Below are 21,077 nucleotides of genomic sequence, written 5' to 3' on the forward strand. Positions count from 1 at the left end.
GTTTTGTATTGAATCCTCTTCTGTTTAAGTATCTGGGATTATAGACATGTATCACTGTGCCCCACCCGAAACTAACTCTTCCTAAATAATAGACTCTCATAAGGAACACCGGTATATTCAGTGACGTGCAGTGTTGCTTTATTTCAATAGATGGCTGTGGGCTTCTGATCCTTTCTTTGCCAGCTCGTCTTCCCAGGAGGCTCTGGTCTCAGTGTCTGAAGAAGTCCCTAGAATATGAACCCAAAGTAATTTTAAAACATCCCTAAATGACCGGCAAGGTGATCTTTCCTCCCCTCCACAGGCTGAAACTCACCTCAGCAATCTTGTGAAATAAAAGAAAATCTCCCTAAAATTCATGCTTGTATCTGATTTTTTTGTGCCAAATTCTAGTCACATAGGAAGCTGAAAATACTTCACCTGTGTTTGCTGAAAGTCTCCTTTTTTTCCTCTCTGTGTTTTGCCAACTCTTGAGCCCAGTTGTCCCTGGCACTGGGGAAAGCATGAGGGGAAAAAAAGAGCCCAACCAACACAAGGCTGCCAGACCCCAAAGGCTGGCCCTGCCATTCCCCCTGGACAGACCACACCACACAAAGGGTACACCAGTCCTGATGCTGGACACATTCTCCACAGAAAGCACGTGGCACTTTCCTCGGGCTGTCAGCACTCATTCTAGCAAAGTGTCACTCCTGTAGACTTACTTCTGTTGAATATAATCTATTTATCTCTCTCTGGCTCTCACTCTCAGCAGTTAAATGTATGTAGTATTTCTATGAGAAATAATAAACATGAGTTTCTTGATATTGTATGTGTGTATACTTCTCATGTATAAATGAAAGAGAAGAAGAAACCTTGTATTTGATCATAGTTTTGTTGGCTTATAGTGAAAACTTAAAATGCTTTATCTGTGTTGTATATATGTTCTTCAGCAAATAATCTCAAAATGAAAATGTAGGTATAAATGTCTGGGTTTATATACTAAATTTAAATAACTCTCAGATCATTTTGGTTACATCATTGTTATATGCTGGCAACTTATATTGAGCATAATGGATTTGTGCTTTTAATCCAACTCTTAGAACTCTATTGTAATGAATATATTTTTGCTTTTAGATCATTTGGGGAATCTTTTTCATCTTAGTTGCATTGCTGTTTGTAATTTCTCTCTTCCTGTCAAAGTAAGTACAATAGATGCATTTATATAACACTTGTAGAAGTTCTATCGTATTTTATACCCTTCCTCATGAATTCCATTTGTGTACCACATTCATCTTGAATAGCTGTGCTACCTGAAGTGTACTCTATAGTATTAACTTGAAGAACTGCTAAAAAGCCCAGTAATCAGCAGTATTTCTTTAGCCTGTGTAATTTAATACTTAGAAATTTGGGTGAGGGATTAATTTATTTTGCCTGTTTTCTTTACTGCAACTGAATTTCCTGCTTAAGTTACAATGATGTTCTTTATAGATCGATGACAAGATAGTTTAACAGATTAACTGTTTTCTTTCTGTGTGGATGTAGTTTAGATAAAGCTCTTCATTCAGCTGGAATTGATTCTGGGTTCATAATTTTCGGAGCTAACCTGAGTAATCCACTGAATATGCTGTTGCCTGTACTACAGACAGTAAGTACCGCTCACTCTACACCCCAGCAAGCTGCCTGTACTATAGATAGTAAATAAAGTACTGCTCACTCCGTATCTCAGCAAACTTCCTATACTGCAGACAGTAAGTAAAGTAGCATTCACTCCATACTCCAGCAAGCTGCCTGTACTACAGACAGTAATAAAATGTCATCAATTTTGTACCCTTCACTCTGTCTCATGTAGTTAGTTGCTTATGATGAAAACTTGTCAGTACTTGAAGTATATCTGGCTCTTTGCAAATTTGAGTTTTGGTTTGCATGTAATTTCTTCATAGGCATATTGTTTTAAAGATTATTATATTGAAACATTGCAAAATTCTTAAGCAAAATTCAATTGGGGAAACAATCCGTAAGATGAACTTCCCCAAATAATTTTTGTTTTGTCTGTGTGTACATGGTGGGGGTCTGGGCTTGAACTCAAGGCCCCATGGGCTCCCTATTGTTTGGGCTGGCATGCTACTACTTGAGCCATGCATCTAGCCCAGTTGTTTTGCTAGTTCATTGGAGGTGGAGCCTCTTGGACTTTCTTCCTGGCCTGGCTTCAGATCTTAATCCACAGAGGTCACTTTCCTGAGTAACAAGGAGTACAGTCATGAGATACAAACACCAGGCTTGTTTTCAATTTTAATGAAATCCTTTACTTCCTATAAAAATGTAGGCTTTAGTTTAATTTACTTTAGGATTTTTCTTAGGGTAATGGTACTAAACAATTTGATAATAGTTTGATACTAGTTAATATTTTTGAGGATTCTATTTTGTGCTGTTATCATAGTAGCTTAATCTAAATCATCATGCTTAATATATTGATATTTATCAAATAATGAAATTTCCAGTTAATGTTATATGACTTCTAGAGCTTTATAGTTTGTGTATTAAATATTATTTTATCTTTTTCCAGGTGTTCCCTCTTGATTATATTCTTATAACAATTATTATTATGTACTTTATTTTTACTTCAATGGCAGGAATTCGAAATATTGGCATATGGTTCTTTTGGATTAGAGTAAGTAAATAATGTTCTTGTTATGTACATTTTCTCTGATATGACATTGTATGTAAACTGTGTAAGTTGTAGCTTTCTTTATGCCAAGAGTGATGGGACTAGTAGTCTTTTCATTTCACTGTAATGTGGAAGTGTTTCTTGCTCTGTTTTGTTTTGTTGAACCTCAGGGCCTTTCCCTGTTGCTTGGCTTTTTCAGTCCAGGCGTGCTCTACCATTTGAGCTCCACTTCTGGCTTTTTACTGATTAGGTGTAATCATAGCTGCCCACGGGGTTCTATGGATCCCAGTTCAGAGCCAGACAGACAAACTCGAGAGACCAATCACCAGTTAACCAGCAGAGAGCCAGAAGCTGTGGCTCAAGTGGTAGAGTGCCAGCCTTGAGGGGGAAAAGCTCAAGGCACCAATCCCCTAAGAAAGAATACGCCGAGCCAGGTAGACACTACTTCTAGCTGTGAGTAAAATAGTTCATACTCCGAGACTTCTCGATACATAGGGAAAGCATCAGACCCATTATCCATTATCCTTCCTGTCTCTCCTTCATGATTGCAGTAGAGCTGCTGTAGCTCCATTGGTCCAGTTTGTGTTCTATTGGAAGAGAGTAGAGGGGGCGCACTTTCCTAGAGACCTCTAGCTTTCCTTTTGGTGGTTCATATTTGGTGATTGGCAAGTGGCTACCCAAGGCACAAGGGGAGCTGAGCCATGAGCAGGTTAAGGGATCTTATGTGCATCTCTTCTGGAATCGGCGTTGTGTTGGTCTGAGCTGCACAGCCTGTGAAGTGGCAGGGAGGGGAATATGGTTGGTTCATCATTGCAGTGAAGCAGATCACCCCTCCCATGCTGTAGACACCTAATATTTGAGTTGATGTAGGTGAAAAAAAAATCTATTCCTGTACACTATATTTTATGGTAGACTATGATATGACGATTTATGATTCTGTCACAGAAATGTATTTCTACAAACATATGACATCTGGTTTTGCCAGTGATGTTATATAAAACCATAATCTATGAATGTATTACTAGCACTTGAAGTTTAAATTGGTATTTCTAATCTTAGAAAGAATTAGAGACACAAAGCTGCCTTCATTTGTATGAACCTCTACTGAGCAACAAGCTTACAGGGCCAGTCTGGAATCCAGCCATAGTAATACTTAAGTTTGCTAGGTTCTGGGTTTTGTTTTGTTTTTTTTCAGTTTACTTTTTTTTTCCTTTTGGCAGCACTGGGGTTTGCATGCCTTACTTGCTAGGCTGGCTCATTACCACTTGAGCCATACCTCCAGCCCAGCATTTTGCTGGTTCTTTTGGAGGTAATGTGTAGCAGACTTTTCTGCTTGCCTAGCTTCTAATTTCAGTTCTTCAGATCACAACTTCTGGTGTAGTAAGATTATAGTTGTGACCCCTTGGCTCCCCGCTCTGGAGCTGGGGTTTTAAGAACTCTTTCATAGGGCCTTTTGAATGTAGCCGCTCTGCCATAATTTTAAAATAAACATAAGGGCTACATCTAAACACTTGACAGAGCAGAATTATCTCCAGTGACAAAAGGATTCCTAATGATTAAGTTGGAACAGAGAAGTGGTGGGTTTGAACTATTCCAGTCTCCCAGAGGACAGAGCAGGACTTTGTGCTTCACTGATAGAATACAATGCTGATACTTTGTCTCTATCTCTCCCTACCAGTTATATAAGATTAGAAGGGGGAGAACCAGGCCTCAGGCCCTGTTGTTTCTCTGCATGATCCTTCTGCTCATTGTCCTCCATACTAGCTACATGATTTACAGCCTTGCTCCCCAGTACGTTATGTATGGAAGCCAAAATTACTTAGTAGAGGTAAGTACAGAATGCTTCAAGAATCAGTTCTAAGTTTGATGGTTTCCTATTAACTCGTCAGTGAAGTTCAATGTCATTGACTGGTTTTTCTTTCCATGTTTGAGCGATTGTATTTGTTTCACATTTTGTATGTGTCTATGTGTGTTGGTGCACAGTGTGTTTACACCCACTGGTTGGTACTGGGGCTTGGACTCAGCACCAGGCTTTGTCAGTCAAAGCTGGTATTCTACCACTTGAGCCACAGCTCCACTTACAGCTTTTTGGTGGTTAATTGGAGATGAGAGTCTCACAGACTTTCCTGGCGGGGCTGGCTTCAAACACTTCAAATCTCAGCCTCCTAAGTAAGTAGCAAGGATGTGTCCTGCTTGTTTCATATTTCTTTAACACGCAGTATTTCATTGCAGTTGTTCTTTAAGTGGATCCTATGGCATGAAGCTGTTGAGCTTCATCTCGCCATTTTATTACATTTCATAATGCTCCTTCTAAAACAATGCTGTAAGTAACTAACATAAGCCCTGAAATGTTTTGGTGAGCACAGTATGTGGTCATTATTACTAGGAACCCCAGGAGAGGCTCTGAAAAGACTCCCTGTGTGAGTAAGTGTGCCTTCCTTTAACACAATAGGTACTATCCTATCTGCTGACTACTTGATATTGTTGAGCTCTCAAAAGTAAACTCTAATTTTTCGGGGTTTTTTTGTTTGTTTTGTGTGGTTTTTTTTTTGCCAGTCCTGGGCCTTGGACTCAGGGCCTGAGCACTGTCCTTGGCTTCTTTTTGCTCAAGGCTAGCACTCTGCCACTTGAGCCACAGCGCCACTTCTGGCCATTTTCTATATATGTGGTGCTGGGGAATGGAACCCAGGGCTTCATGTATATGAGGCAAGCACTCTTGCCACTAGGCCATCTTCCCAGCCCCCTAATTTTTCGTTTTAATTAGATGGTTTTCTCTGACAATTTATGGTATTTTGACCATCTCTGATTCAACATTTATTTTGTGTTTCTTTTTTGTAAGTTATGTTTTTTTTTTTTGTTTTTTTGGCCAGTCCTGGGCCTTGGACTCAGGGCCTGAGCACTGTCCCTGGCTTCTTCCCGCTCAAGGCTAGCACTCTGCCACTTGAGCCACAGCGCCGCTTCTGGCTGTTTTCTGTATATGTGGTGCTGGGGAATCGAACCTAGGGCCTCGTGTATCCGAGGCAGGCACTCTTGCCACTAGGCTATATCCCCAGCCCCGTAAGTTATGTTTTGATCAACTTCCTAGCATTTCACATCTGTGAAAGGGCCTACCTAGATCAAGTGTTCCTTTAAAGGAACCTTTATTAATTCAACACTTCCTTTGTTCTTTATTTAACATGAAAATAGAAATAACAATATTCTAGGTTCATTAGACCCTCTCTCAGTGCTGTGAATAACGTCCCTAAATACTAGAAAGCTAGTTCATTGAAAATCCTTGATAGCTAACACATAAGTAGGACAGGTGAGGCCCAGACCATGATGGAATGACCTGAATGACCTCTGTGGGAGACACCATCTGCTCACCTGGACCATATTTCCCTCTGCTTGTCCTTGCTGTCCTGGGCCTCCTCCACTGGGCCAGGCTTTGTAAACATTCTCCTGTGGAGAGACAGAGGGAGGGAGGGAAGGCAGGAGAGAGGGAGGGCTGCTCTTGCATGGAAAAAGACATTCCTTACCTACTTAGCTACTTATTTGTATTTTCTTTAAATGCATGTTTGGATTAGAAATGAATTTTGTTGTTGTTGTTCTTGGAAGAAACTGTCGTTTATGTAAAGTTTTATCATAGATCTTTGTTCTAGTAGTAATTTCTCTTAAATTTCCCATTAAGAATCTTAAATAAATTTATTTAATAGAAAACAGTATATAGTTCATAATGTGATTCCTCTTTAACTTTAACTATACTAATGTATCGATTTTTATACTTTTAACTATGTTTTTATCTTTCAGAGCAATATAACTTCTGTTGACCATAAAGGTAATTCTACCTTTCCCGGGACAAAGAGGTGTGATGCCAATGCCCCTGAAGGTAGGCCACTTTTATCTACCGTCTGCAAACTTAGAGATGATGAGAATTGAAACTGGCATGCCAGGGGCTCTTTACTATAATCCTAGCTGTCCTGGAGGCTGAGACCTGAGAATTGAGGTCCAGGCAGGAAAGCCCATGAGATGCTTATCTCCAGTTTACCACATCGTGGGAAGTGGGGCTGTGGCTTCAGTGGTAGAGTACCAGCATAACTTTTTGTTATTATAATGTACAGAGGAGTTAGAGTTTCATAAGTCTGGCATTGAGTACATTTTATTTATATAATTTTATTATGGCTTATACTGGAGATCTTTGAGGTATGACTTTCCATTTCCCAGATTATTCTTGAAGCCTTATAGCTGATGGACCTGCTCACTTTCTTCACAGTTTGCTGAGCCTGAGACTTCTAAGAAATATGGCCAGAGACAGGGACAGAGAATTATTATACTATTTGTACTCTCTAGAGTCTTTTATACTTGAGCTAATTCATTTGTAACCCCTTGCTCACCACCCAGAGTGTCTACTTATATATTTATAGGCATATTCTAGCTCCCACAAGTGACAGACACCATATAACTTCTGTTTCTCTGGGTCTGGCTTACTTCACTTAATAGATTTTTTTCAGTCTTTGCATTTCCTTATGAATGGTACAGTATCATTGTTTGTGATGGATGAATAAAATTCCATTGTTTATATATACCATATTTTCTTGATCCTTTTGTCTGTTGAAGGGCATCTGGGTTAATTCCATGCCTTGGTTAAACAATACGGTAGTGAACATGGTTGTGCTGGTGGCCTTAGTGTGGCCTAGTTTGTGCTCTGTTGGATTAATGCCCAGGAGTAGGGTTGCCGGTGGCAGTTTAGCTCTGTATGGAAGTGTTTGAGGTGGTCTCTGGAGAGGCCTAAACTGCTGTCCACTCTCTTTCTTCTGACAGGCTGTGTTATTTGGGTTCTTAGCTTTTGCTAAAAATCTTTGAGATTCAGAACAAATTAGCATCTATAAGAAACAAACCACCTGACCCCAATTCTATTTGCTTTTATAGATCAATGTACAGTCACCCGGACATATCTGTTCCTTCACAAGTTCTGGTTCTTCAGCGCGGCTTATTATTTCGGGAACTGGGCCTTTCTTGGGGTAAGGATGGACACTCCGTCCCTGTGTCTTAAAGTCCCTCTGTCCTGGTGATTCATTGAAGATGAAACTCATTGCTTCTGAGCAGTTTTAGATTTGAAACCTAACAAGTGGCTGGTTTTCATCTGCAGGTATTCTTGATTGGCTTCATTGTGTCCTGCTGCAAGGGGAAGAAGTCTGTCATCGAAGGAGGCGACGATGACTCGGACCTGAGTGACGAGGACGAGCCCTCCATCTACTCCGTGTGACTCTGGCCCACAGTGTGGTGGAGCAGACCTCTCTGTTTTGCGTTTGGAAGTCCTGAGGTAACTGATGAGCTAGCTCTCTAGCTCCCATTGAAAGAGAGAGCATGGCCAAGAAAAAGAGCTATATTTTTATGTGTTCTGAAATAACATTATTGTACCATAGATTAACATTGAAAATTACTATAATGATTCTATGTAAATACAGAACTACTGGCTTTGTGAGAGAAGTGTGTGCAAGGACTTTTTTCTTCAATGTATAATAGTATTGAATTGATTTAAAATCCTCAGAATTAATCTCTTCATTGCTTTTTCAAGCATAATAAATTACTTGTAACAGTGCCTTACAGTCTCCAGAAAAATGTTGAATCTCAAAGTATCTATGTCCAATTGTCTAAAGTAATATTACAAGATGGCTGATGAATAAATGCTACTCCCAGTTGCAGCATGTTTTCAGTTTGCTACATAATCCCCAGTGTCCCTCTAGTTTCACACATACACACAAATTCAGTCTGTGCCAGGCCATGACATTATAAGATGTGTTGTAAGTGATGATGTTTACACAGGAGTCCCAGAAAAGTATTTGCATATATTGCTGGATGTAGCATTCACTTTTGAGATGAGCTTAAGCTTTGTATTCCAACATGAATGGACATAGCAAGAATACTTGTTCATGAAAAACACAATTACTGGTCATTTTAATATCTATATCCTCACACTTAAGAGATTTCTTTAAAGATTGGAAATTTGTATAAGCTACAGTGAAGGCCATGTAACATTGGTAGAGTATCTGAACACATTCTGGAAAATAAGAAATAATCACAAGTGGTTAATTTGTAAGCATAAATCAGAGCTCATTAAAAGTTTTCCTTGAAGTGAAATTCTCTTAAGCTTCTGAAAAATACTTGAAAACTAACAACCATTTCCAACTGAATAACCTGTCCTTTAATTTTAAAAAACCATTTTAATTTTTTATTATTACAAGGGTGATGTACAGAGGCGTCACCGTTACATAAGTCAGGTAAGGCGTACATTTGGTTTGGACAGTGTCACCCCCTTCCCTCACTCTCTCCCAGGTTTCCCCCACATTCCCACCCACAGGTTGTGTAGTTCATTTTCAACATAGTGTCTAGTGAGGACCACTGCTGCACTGTTCATCATTTGTCCCTCCATTTCTGTGCTCCTTCCTCACCCTCCCAGAGACAGATAAACAAGACCAAAAAGGAAGAAACCAGAAACCACGGCAAAGAAAAAAACCTCATTTCCATTTCCTGGAGTTCATTAGATAAATAGGATTTTGTATGATCAGAGGCACATAAGCTTTGTGCCTTTGTGTTCCTCCCCTAAGAGCATCCTCCTTTGGTCTCACTGTGTAATGCCTTAAGTCCTGTGTAATTTATTATGTCCCGGTGTAGTTCAGATCTAGGTTCCGCATATGAGAGAAAACATGGGCAGTTTTTCTACCTCGTTTAACATGATTTGTTCTAGGTCCAGCCATTTCCCCCTGCAGTAAAGTAATAACTAATAATAAAGACAAAGAGTTTGTTCAGTCCAGTAAGCAACTTAACAAAGTGTTGGTTTGATAGATTTGCTCAGTGGAAAGTGTGCCACCAGTTGTAGTAGGACCTTTTTAATTTATCCCAAGAGCACTGCAATACAAATTATTCCAAGGACAGAAAGATGGTGCAGCTCACTTAAACACCAAAGAAAACAAAGGAACAACTAATTCATTTCCAGATTGCCCAACTCTTATGTTTTGAGACCTTGATAATACATTTTTGTCTTTGGAAAAAACAAAAGAAACAAAACTCAAATTACAGATCCTGACTAGAGAATACTGCCAGGTTTTCCAAAGTGAAAGTGCTAGTCTCAGTGTTTTTTAAATAAATGAAACCCACTTCAGATAATGCTGATCCGTAACTTAGGTTCTCAGTTTAAAAACGTGGCATTCTTTGCTGATGGGCATTGTGTGTTATGTGGTGCTGGGGATGGAACCCGGCAAGCCCTTTGCCACCAACCTTGTCCCGGGTGCCTGGGGGGGTGTGCACGTTTGTGTACAGGTGAGAGAGGGGGAGGGAGAGAGGTTGAGTACTGGGACTTGAACTCGGGGCCTCACACTTAGCTTTTTCCTTTCTCTGCTCAAAGCTGCTACCATACCACTTAAGCCATGTGTGGGGTAGGAAGCAAAGGCAAAGTAGAATGAGAGGTGAGAGGAGCAGGTCAGGCTCCCCGCCGCCCCCCCCCACCCCCCCACCCACAGGCTCCCCACCCCCACCCCTCCTTCCAGGGCAGGCGCCCCTGGCTGGGCCTCCCTGCCTCCCTCGCTCACCAGGGGCTCCTCAGCATGACAGCATTCTTGCTCCTTCTTTCTAGTCAGTTTTGGAGGTCACTCAATTTCTGCAAAAAGCTGTAGTGGGGGTGTAGTTCCAATGGTAGAATGCCAACCTGGAGCAAAAACAGCCAGACAAGAGTGGGAGGTCCCACTTTCAAGCCCTATTGGGGGGGTGGAGGAGGGAGGAGGAGGAGAGGAGGCCAGAGATAGCTAGTGATTCACAAACAGAACTATCCAAGTTCAAATCCTCTTGAATTTCCAGAGTAGGATCAAATGCTGATTTGGTTAAGGGATTGAATTTAAAGAGCATAAAATAGGAAATGTAAATGAAACTTTAGTCTAAATGAGCCTAGCATTTATTGTAGGTACAGAAGGGCGGTGTGCTTAGGGATTTTGGGTTTTTGTTTTTTTTAATGACATGAGAATGCATTGTCTGCTCAACACAGAGGATTAGTGCTCAGTGAACAGGAGCAGGCTACCCCACTGTGATTTGGAAATAAGACACATTTTTAATTCAGCCTACAATTTGACTCAGTTTCTGTTTTAAAGTTCATAATTATGAACCTGGTAAGTACCTGTAGTTCTCTAAAAAGTACAGTGTAAAAAATATAAGATTCACTTGTATTACACAGGATGCATAAAACATACACGTTTTTTACTTTGTATTTGAAGTCTAAGGCTGCAGTTTCTTAATAAAACTATGTGATTCTCACTTTGAAAGTTATTCTATTGTCTGGAAGCAGGTAAAAGCTTCTAGTTTAATGAGATATTTGACACCCAAGTATTTGAGGCTTTCAGAAAGCCTCTGAAAGCTACTTTTCAGCAATATAAAACAGAGGATTATCTGGATAGGTTCTGAGCAAATAAGCAGGCAGAGATGAGAAGCTGAGAAGCCTCTCTTCTGGGTTTTCTGCTCGCTGAGCATCTGTGCTCAGATCTTGCCAAGGGTTTTTAAGGAAACTACATTCTCTTTTTCATCTCTTTTCAACATTGGGGTCCCATTCCCATTTCTGAATTGGTAAGAGATTCTCCTTTGATAAGGGCTTTGTTTTCTATTGTGTTAATAGTATACACACAACCCTCAGCTCTCCTCTCGAATAGGCATTTGCTGGTGGAGAGTGGACACTGAGTCAGGACACACTTGACTGCTGTAAGGTGTGGACTTGATAGCCTTGCAGACCTATACTTTGCCTATAGACAAAGTCTATTTTCTTTTGGAATATACGGGGGGGGGGGTTGTTTGTTTGTTTTTTGCTGTTTCTGGCAGGGGCAATTGTTTTTTGCTGTTTCTGGCAGGGGCAATTATTCTTACATGTTCTGTTTACTAGGAAAATGCAAGTATGGGTCCATTTAATGCATCTTACTACTCTTAATTGCTAAAACGAGATGGCTTCAAAGTAGAGAGCTTCTGTAAGGGAGTCAGAGGCGGGAGGGCCCCAGCATTCACGCCTGCGATTCCAGCCACTCAGGTGGCTCAGCTCTGAGGACTGCAGTTCTAAGCCAGCCTGGGCAGGAAAGTCTGTGAGCCTCTTATCTTCAATTAACCACTGAAAACCAGAAGTGGAGCTGTGACTCAAGTGGTAGTGTCAAAAAGAAGCTAGTGAGAGTGCAAGGCTCTGAGTTCAATCCCCAAGCCTACAAGAAAAACAAACATAAAAATAAGAGACTATACCTAAAGCCTCACTGGTAGCCTGACTTTGGCAGTGCTGTTCATGTGGATGGTGGTCATGAAGAGAATGCCCACCCCCTTATGTCTTACGTTCACTGACTCTCCCTTCAGTCCTTCCTTCTGGGCTGGAAACTCCAAATAGGATTGCAAGAAACCATGATGCAAATCCAGTGCTTCATGAAATCGTGCATGAGTCATATTTCTGTGTCAGGCGAAGATTCTGAATGCCCATTCTGGCTGTCTTGGCTGGCAGGCACCCTTCCTTCCCGGACCAGGACTGAGGATGGGTGAACTGGCTGACCCAGAGCACGGGGCGCTGGCGCACATTCCAGCGGCCTTGTGGGACCTGGCAGGGGCCTCCTCCTGTATTCTCCCAGGCTGGACTCACTTGTTAAAGCCCCTGTGAGAAACACCTCTTCTGTGTGGGGGAGGATATGTGGGCCTTCGTACAAGTCCCTTATCCCTTGGCTGGGCAGACTTTATTTATTTATTCTCTCTTTTAGATTAAATGGTCTTATAATCTAAGAGGTTGAGGCCGGGTGAGAAGCTACAAGAAGACTGGGAGCAGAAGAAATCACAGATCTGGCCCAGACACCAGGGGCAGGGTTCATTTCAGCTACTGGGAGGGAAGATGGCTTGGCCTGTGTACCAGGGCTGCAGGCAGAGCTGCCTTGGTGAATGAATTTGGAATCACCTTTGCCTCTGTCTAACCTTTGATATATGACTAAATGGTACTAAGATAAATCCACTTGTTCCCAATACTGTATTGGCTTAGTGAGATTTCTTTCTATTAAAAAGATAGGATTGGCTATTATTGGGCTCAGTCTTACATGAGTTGAAAAGGAATATTCTGAAGTCATTTGAGCAGCCTCCCCTTTCCAGTTTGTGTTTAGAGAAACGCTGCCCTGGTTCCTTTCTTACCTTGCGCTGTGTATCATCCATTGAGTATGAACTCTGTGCCATGCAGTCTTTAAAAAACACAAATGTGTTTACCACTGGATGTCTCTGAAAAGCCCATATCCATCCAAGCTGACGTTTGTCCTCTGCTAGCAACTAACCCAGCTACGGGCCGGGCCAGCCGCTCTCCCTCCAACACTGCCTCGCTGCCAGCGTTTCCTCATCACCTGTGTTCTGTCTTCCTTAAGGTAAAGTTTTCCACCCTCCCCTTGGCTGGGAGGGGGCTGTGGGCAGGCCAGCCAGGGATTGACAGCGGCAGAAACCAGGTTCCTGCAACAGACTGAGCTTTCTTTCCTTTGCTTGTTTATGCCTGGTTCCGGGGCTGAGAAAGGAGAACCTGTGTTGGGGACAGGACACTGTGCTCAGCCCGGCCCAGACACAGCCACTGGTGCTGGGGACAAGGGAGAAAGGTGGGCATCTGAGCAGGCCTTGGGTCCAGAAGCACACACATCTGGAAAAGGCAAAAACAAACAAAACCCACAGTTGCACAAATGGTTATACTTCTGGCTGCCATGAGATGAGCCAGGCACTCATGGCTCATACCTGTGACCCCAACTATTTAGGACACTACGATCTGAGGATCAAGGCTTGAAGCACTCCTGGACAGGGACGTCGGTGAGATTCTTGTCTCCAATTATCTGCCACCAGGCTGGAAGTAGAGGTATGGCTTGAGCAGTAGAGCACCAGCCTACAGACAAAGCTAAGGGAGAGCACCCAGGCCCTGAGTTCAAGCCCCAGTACCAATACAAAATGGAAAGGAAAAAAAAAAGTTTTTGCAACATTTCCCAGATAGTGTTCATGCCATTAGATTTTCTTTGCTCATTGTCTTGATGTTCAAAGCCAGTGGTGGTGGATGCTCACAATTTTGCTTGGAGTAGGGTTCTGTAACTGTCAGTCAAAGAAACTACAGCAATGTTTCTGGGTAAACTTTATCAAACCCAGAACTGTAATACAAACGGGGAAGCAGAGTATGGATACAGAGACATGGCCTCCAAGAGACACAATAACCAAACCATAGATTCGACCCCATGCCTCCAGGCAGGAGGGATAAAAGGGGGGCACATGGTGTTATAAGGGGGCATTCTCTGTTCGGAGGGGGACTATTCTGTTAGGGGGCATGCTCTGTTATGAGGGGGCACACTTATAAAGGGACATCCTATGCTACAAGGGGGCACACTGCTATAAGGGGACACACACTGTTTAAAGGAGAACATTCTAAGGGGGCCTGCTCTGTTATCAGGGGGTATGCTCTGTCATGAAGACCTTACCTCTTATTAGGAGTTAATGGTCTCAGGTCTGTAGAGAAGCAAAGATTAGCATAGAATAACTCGGAAAGAAATTCCTCCCATATATTTTTCATAGAAAACAGGCCACATTACCAAAAGTCAATTTTCCAAGTGTCTAATATTAGATGCATTCTTGAATAAACTCTTCAAGGTGGTGAAGTCATGACCTCCGTGTGTGTGTGTGTGTGTGTGTGTGTGTGTGTGTGGCGAATGTGCTGGTACTGGGGTGTGAACCCAGCCAGGGCCTCCAGTTCTCATTTGGCTCTTCCTGCTCAAGGCTGTTGCTCTGCTGCTTGCCCCACATTTCCACCGATGGCCTTTTGGTGGTTCATTGCAGAGAAGAGTCTCACAGACTCTCCTTCCCTGACTGGCTTTGAACCTCACTCCTCAGCTCCCGGTCCCCTGGGTAGCTTGGGTCCCCCTCATGACATCAGTGCCTGGCTCCAGCTGAATTGTGTGTAAAGTCCGCTCTGGGCTTCTACCTGACGATTTTGTCTCTTGGGTGAAAAGTGGGTCTTGGGATCGATTTAGGAAGAACTCACATCGATTCCCTGCGATGCTGTCTCGGGCCCAGGCAGTTTGCCACTTGGCAAGAGCTGAAGTCATTGAAACGATCTGAAAAGGCTTCTCACTCTCATCAGCTCTGGAAGCTTCTCTCTTGGGTGATGTTGGGAAGGCTTGGGCTCCAGGGAAAATACAGGACCCGGGTAAGTTTAACCCAGTCAAATTTCACTATCAGGTTGATCCGGAAGACATGCCTGCCTAGCCCCAGCTCCTCATGGCTACCCGGTTCTCGGGCTCCCCAGACACTCAGGACGCGCGCTAACATGACTCGGTTTACCACACAGGTGATAGAACTGAGCATCCAAAACTCCAAACTACACAGTCAGCTGCAGTGTTGCCATACCTGACTGACAGAACTTCATCTGTGTCCCCCTTCTCCCTCTCAGACGCTGACGACTCCGGATTCCCTTTTCCCACAATGCCTCTCAGCACCTGCCCCGACTTTGCGCCCCGCTGTTAAGCACATTCACTTCCACTGCTTTGTAGGAGGTGGATTCTCACAAAACAAAGGGCAGGGAAACTGCAGATGGCACCACGTGAGCACCCTGACCATAGCGGAGCACCCTGGGCTTCTCCACCCCAGCTGAGCAGCAGGACAAGAGTGAGTGCCAAATATGTGTTTTGGAACTTCCTTTGATTGCTTTCCTAGTCACTGAATTTTCTGGATGGCACCTGGACAGAACCACACTTTATATATATAATGTCTGGGATCCAGCCTACAGCCTCATGCACAGGCTAGTGCTCTTGTACTGGGGGTATCCCCAGTGTGTGTGTGCATATGTGTGTATGATTTGTATGATGCACACCTATAAGTGTATACGCATACAACATACGTGTGTATACTATGCATATATGCATATGATGTCTGCATTCACATACAATGTTTATGAATGTCTATGACGTGTATGCAGATGCATTGATGTGTCTATATGTGCATGCTGTGTATGTATGTATAGTAGGTGTGCATATGTGATGACATGTATGCATATACATGTATATGTGTATATGATATGTATGGTACATGCAATGTACGTGTATATAGCATGTATTAGGGCATAAGCATATGCTGTGTGCATATATGCATCTGGTGTGTATATCATGTGGATGGTGTGCATGATGTATACACATACGACATGCACACGTGTACATCCAGGGGATGTCCATACATGCATATTTGTATACAGTGTGTGTGTACACATGTGATATGTGTATTCATGTATGCATATATTTTCACAGGATACATAAAGGAAACTCTGGAGACTCCTGCAATCTCCTGGTGTCAGAACCACCGCAGCTGTCTCCACCAAACTGATGAAGACTACACAAACAGAAGACACTTTGATTCTGCATCAATAGGAGTCTGGCTTTTAAAATGACTGCACCCTCGATGGAATGCATTCCGCACAGCACAGATCTGATCATTCACCATGGTGTTCTAAACCCAGGTGTGTTGCGAGCAGCTAGCTGTGGACAGCTGCGGACCTTGGTGGCGATTCCCGTACTTTGAGCTGTTAACTTCTGGGTAGCCTTGCCGCAGCCGCCCACCCAGCCCAGGAATTCTCCAGCCGCCCAGCCCCCACCCTGTGGAAGACACATCTGTAGCTCTTTAGGCACAAGAAACAGGAAATGCTTGCTGATTCTGCCTTACAACTCAACCAAATTAAACTTGACAACTATTCCAAAAATACATAATTTTCCAGGTAACTGGTTTCTTCAGGAGCTAAGATGATGTGGAAGGTAATAAATTGGATGGTAATTAATTCCTATGCATTTCCACTAGCTTGGGCCATGAAGGGCCCCTGGGTAACTGTACAGGGAATTATGCCAGAGTTGTGTTTTGCATCAGCAATTTTTAAAAAATTAAATGCTGGAAGCCAACTTTGAAAGAGTTGAATTCATTTCACTGTAACACATTTTCATCATCTACAAAAGAGGACGTATTGGCTGTGGTGGATGGGAAGAGGTGAATCAGTCCTTGGGACATGCGTACTTCTGTTTATTTCTCCTTAGGATTTTTGGCTATTTCACCATTGCTCTGTCCAGTGAAAAAATTGACTCTTGTTCCTGTAACTTTTTTGTTTCTATAATTATTGTTGGTAATGAGCTTCCCTGTAGCCATGGCAAGCATTACTGCCTTGTCTCTCCATAACTTCTGTCACGCAGTGAGACTGCTCTGCTGGGGCTGAGGGCCGCACGCCACCTTCGGTGGAGTTCACGGCACCTCGGCAGGAGCAGGGCGCGCTCTGAGACACGGCCACGGTGCTGCTCACACAGGCCGACAGGCAGTCCTCATTATCAAATACCAGAGCTCCCTTTAGGAGGAGACAGTGTCCACAGAGAAATGTGCTCTGTACCTGACCTAGGCAATTGTCAACCCTTTGTGCATCACCTTTATAGTAGCTATAAAAATTAAATAAAAAACAAGTTCTCACCTTCTTTTCCTTCATATTTTTATGTACGTTTTTGTTGCTAAAGAGTGGGCGTTTGTCCGATAAAATTTTCTGATTGCATTCTTATAGTACCATTTATCATGCAATCATCAGCAAGAAGTCAGGTTGGAGTCATGGCTCAAATGCCAAGGGCAAGTGCAGCTCTGGGCCAAACCCTTCTACCAGTTAAAAAGTAAAAGGAAGACCCGATCATTTATGTGTGTAGCTATGAGATAGGTGTATAAAAGTGAGATAAGTCATTTAATGGCTGGAATGATTTTAAGAAGAGAAAGTTCACACTGCACACCATTTGCTCTTCTTGTTCAGGAATGGCATAGACACTGGGGAGCAGCACAATGTTGCTTTTATGTTTCTTGCTTTAGTATTTAATTTGAAATTGTCCTGCCTTCTCTTTTGCTTATTCTGGGGGACAGCTTTGCTCTGGGGCTCAGACCCTCCCAGCCCCATACTCCCCCCCCACCTTCCCAGATCCCTCCCACCCAGACTCTTCTCCCCATAGACACCCTTCCCCGGCCCCAGACCTTCCCTCCACAGACCCACCTGCCTCCCGGAAGCTCCAGGGACATCAGGGTGGAGGATGTGGAACAACTTACGATCGCTGAGCACCAGTGTTTCACCAGAGTTCCAGCGACTCCCCCTTCCCGTCCACCGATAAGCCAGGATCCCTGACAGCTGCCGGGGCTGGGCCGCAGGAGGGGCAGAGGGTAAGGGGCAGCCACCGAGACCCTGGGCCCAGCGCTCTCCACAGCTCCCCCATCCCAGGACCAGGCTTCCCCCCTGACGGTCTAGAACCCCCCCCCATCTCTCTCCCATCTGTCTATCATCTATCTGCCTTTTATCATCTATCTATCTATCTATCATTTATCTATCACCTGTCTATCATCTATCTGCCTTTTATCATCTATCATTTATCACCTGTCTATCATTTATCATCTTTATCATCCACTTTCTATGTATTCTCTCTCTGTGTGTATTAATATAATCTATCACTATAATCCAGGGAAACCCCAACGTTCCTGGGAGATGCACACCTGGACACTGCTGTCCTATGTAGCAGGTATTCCAACTGAAGTTAGAGATCGCTGGGTCCTGGAGAAGGTAATTCATCTGGGCCTTGAGGGGTGGTAATGTTTTAAAGGGGCAGATACTGGGAAGAGACCTTGGGAGCAAAGGAAGTCAGGCTGAGATGAGGGTGAGGCACGCAGAGGAGAACGCAGCTAGCTCAAGCGAGGGGCAGCGAGGGCAGCGATGCACTCAGGCACCGGTGGCTCACGTCTGTCATCCTAGCTACTCAGGAGTCGGAGGTTTAAGGACTGTGGTTCAAAGCCAGAAGCTGATCTCCAAGAACCAGCAAAAGCTGGAAGTGGAGCCGAGGCTCAAGTGGCACAGCACCAGCCTTGAGCGGAAAAAGCCAACTGAGGGCGTAAGGGTGGGAGTTCGAGCCTCAGTAGCAGCACAACCCAACCCCAAAGGGCAAACATTGGGCTGACAGGGTAAACGGGTGTCAGCGGAGGCGAGATCTCAAGGAGACAAGGCACAGGGTCTGGGGCTTCCCACAAAGGGCCGGGTGGGATGGGGGGGGGGGGCAGGGCGGGATGCAAGGGGGTCAGGGCGGGCAGAGTGGGACCGGGGGGGGGGGGGGGGGGCAGGGCGGCACCCGGGGGGGCACGGGGGGACCCAGGGGGGGCAGGGCGGGCAGGGGGGGCAGAGCGGGCAGGGTGGGACCCAGGGGGGGCAGGGCGGGCAGGGTGGGACCCAGGGGGGGCAGAGCGGGCAGGGTGGGACCCAGGGGGGGCAGGGCGGGCAGGGTGGGACCCAGGAGGGGCAGGGGGGGCAGAGTGGGCAGGGTGGGACCCAGGGGGGGGCAGGGGCGGGCAGGGAGGGCAGAGCGGGCAGGGGTGGGACCCAGGAGGGGCAGGGCGGGCAGGGTGGGACCCAGGGCAGGGCCCAGGGGGGGCAGGGTGGGACCAAGGGGGGGCAGGGCGGGACGAAGGGCGGAACCCAAGGGGGCAGGGGGGGCAGGGCAGGACCCAGGGCAGGGCCCAGAGTGTGGGGGCACATCGGATGCCTTGCATCAGAAAGAGGAAGTCCCAGCCGGCACCGCCTGTTTCCCAGCTCTTGGGCCACGTGTGGCTGTTAGGCCGCAACCCGGAAAGGCGGTCCTAGTTGGCCCTGCCTGTCTTCCGGCCCTGGGGTCATGTGTGGCTATTACTCGGAAACCAGAAAGGTGGTTCTGGTTGGCCCCGCCTCCCAGCCTTGGGACCACGTGTGCCAAGATGGCGCCTGGTGGTGAACCCGGAGGCGGTCCTGTGAGCTGTGACGTAGAATTAGGCCGTCTCTTAGGATGGGTCCCTCGGCCCCTCCACCCTTGACGGACAGCTCAGGCCTCCCCTCACAGTCCCTACATAGGAACGCCTACACCCCTCCCCTTCCTGCCGCTCTCTGACCTATTTAAGAGCGGAGCTTCTTTCAATAAAGCCAGACATGCCCATGACATTCTCCCGGACGCGGTCTGACTGTCCTCTGGTGAGGGGGGCTGGGTGCGAGCAGTCTGTCCACCCTTCTCCTTTCTTGGCCCACCCCCGTTGGGGCGTGCTTCCCCATCTCTCCCGCAGGTCAGGAGAGCACTGGGAGCTAAAGACCCCGACAGCTGGCACCCAACGTGGGGCACCAGGGAAGCGTAGGGTTTAGAAGTGAAGCTATCGGTGAGCCAAGTCAAGCGAGTTCCGAGAGGTGAGGGTATCCCCGGAAAAGATGGGGCAATCTCAAACGCAGCATGGTGACCCGGCGCTTAGGGTGCTGAGGTTCCTGCTCCAGAGCATAGGTGTAGACATCTCAGACCCCCAGGCCAAAAGGGTCTGGGAGACCTTGACGCACGCCATGCCTTGGCTGGCGGACGCTAATCTCTTCAGCTGGTCTACTTGGGACCGCGTAGAACAAGGGGTGAGGAGCAGGGAAATTAACTTGGGAGAGGACCCCCCCTCTCCGAGCTTACCCGACCCTATCCCCCCTCAAGGCCTGTTTCTCCCCAGGTCTCCCAACGCCTGGGGACAGTAAAGGCCCCTTAAGACTCTCACTCCTCCCGCTTCTTGGATGGAGGGGAGACAGCCCCCTGGCTGCCCAGGAGGAGTAGGGCTTATTCTGCTTTAAAGGCTTTCTGTTCTTGTTATTGATGTTGGCTAAGTTCCTTGGGGTGAATTCTGCTTGTTGTTGGCTAAATCCTAAGTTTTCTCTAGGGTGGGGCAGCACAAGACCCAGGGCGGGCAGGTCGGGATCCAGGGGGGCAGGGTGGGAGCCACGGCAGGACGCATGGGATGTAGGGGCGGGCAGGGTGGGACACAGGGGGGGCAGGGCGGGACCCAGGGGCCGCCCCACTGCAGCTGCAGGAGTGGGAAGCAATTGCCTTTTCTTAGGTTGCGGTGCTGCCAGGTTTCCCCGCGGAACTCCGATCTCGGTGTCTTGTCCTACTCAGCTCTGCACTGGGTCCTCGGCCACTTGCCAGGGTCTCCTGGCGTGTGCTCGCGCGTGTGCGTGTGTGTGCGTGTGCGTGTGCGTTCATTATGAGCAAGCTGGGTGGCGCTTGGGGCGGAGGCCCTCCGGCTCGGGCTTCCCGCTGCCCCGGGGTGAGCGGCGGGCCACGCAGCACCGCACCAGCCAGGGACGGGACGGGGGTCCCAGGCTCCTCCCGGTCTCCGCCTCACGGGCCGGATTGCAGGCCTGTCCGGTGCCCGCCGGCGTGCAGGGCTTCCTAGCTGCCTGGGGATGGCTCCGAAGGCGGAAGCAGCTCCCGGGCCCCGCCCCCTGGGCCCCGCCCCCGGGCCCCGCCCCCTGCGCCCCGCCCCCTGCGCCCCGCCCCCTGACTCGGAGCCTCTCACCACTGTGACGTGCCGCCTCTTCCTTCTGATTCCAGGCTCTGTTGCTTCCGTCAAGGGGGAGACCTGG

General features: G+C 46.1%; 1 protein-coding gene across 1 annotated transcript in view; it reads left to right on the top strand.

Moving 5' to 3' along the window:
* The window catches only part of Lmbrd1 (LMBR1 domain containing 1), a 45,393-nt gene extending 37,071 nt beyond the window's left edge, over positions 1 to 8,322 (top strand). Inside the window, exons 10-16 of the mRNA XM_048354715.1 lie at positions 1,111 to 1,175; positions 1,519 to 1,621; positions 2,540 to 2,644; positions 4,320 to 4,469; positions 6,428 to 6,506; positions 7,547 to 7,638; positions 7,767 to 8,322. Coding sequence (XP_048210672.1) covers positions 1,111 to 1,175; positions 1,519 to 1,621; positions 2,540 to 2,644; positions 4,320 to 4,469; positions 6,428 to 6,506; positions 7,547 to 7,638; positions 7,767 to 7,883 — 711 coding nt within the window. The 3' untranslated portion in view covers positions 7,884 to 8,322. The remainder of the gene's footprint in view (positions 1 to 1,110; positions 1,176 to 1,518; positions 1,622 to 2,539; positions 2,645 to 4,319; positions 4,470 to 6,427; positions 6,507 to 7,546; positions 7,639 to 7,766) is intronic.
* The last annotated feature ends 12,755 nt before the right edge of the window (positions 8,323 to 21,077 follow it).

The sequence above is a fragment of the Perognathus longimembris genome, chromosome 9 (assembly GCF_023159225.1).
Source record: "Perognathus longimembris pacificus isolate PPM17 chromosome 9, ASM2315922v1, whole genome shotgun sequence".
NCBI classification, from domain to species: domain Eukaryota; kingdom Metazoa; phylum Chordata; class Mammalia; order Rodentia; family Heteromyidae; genus Perognathus; species Perognathus longimembris.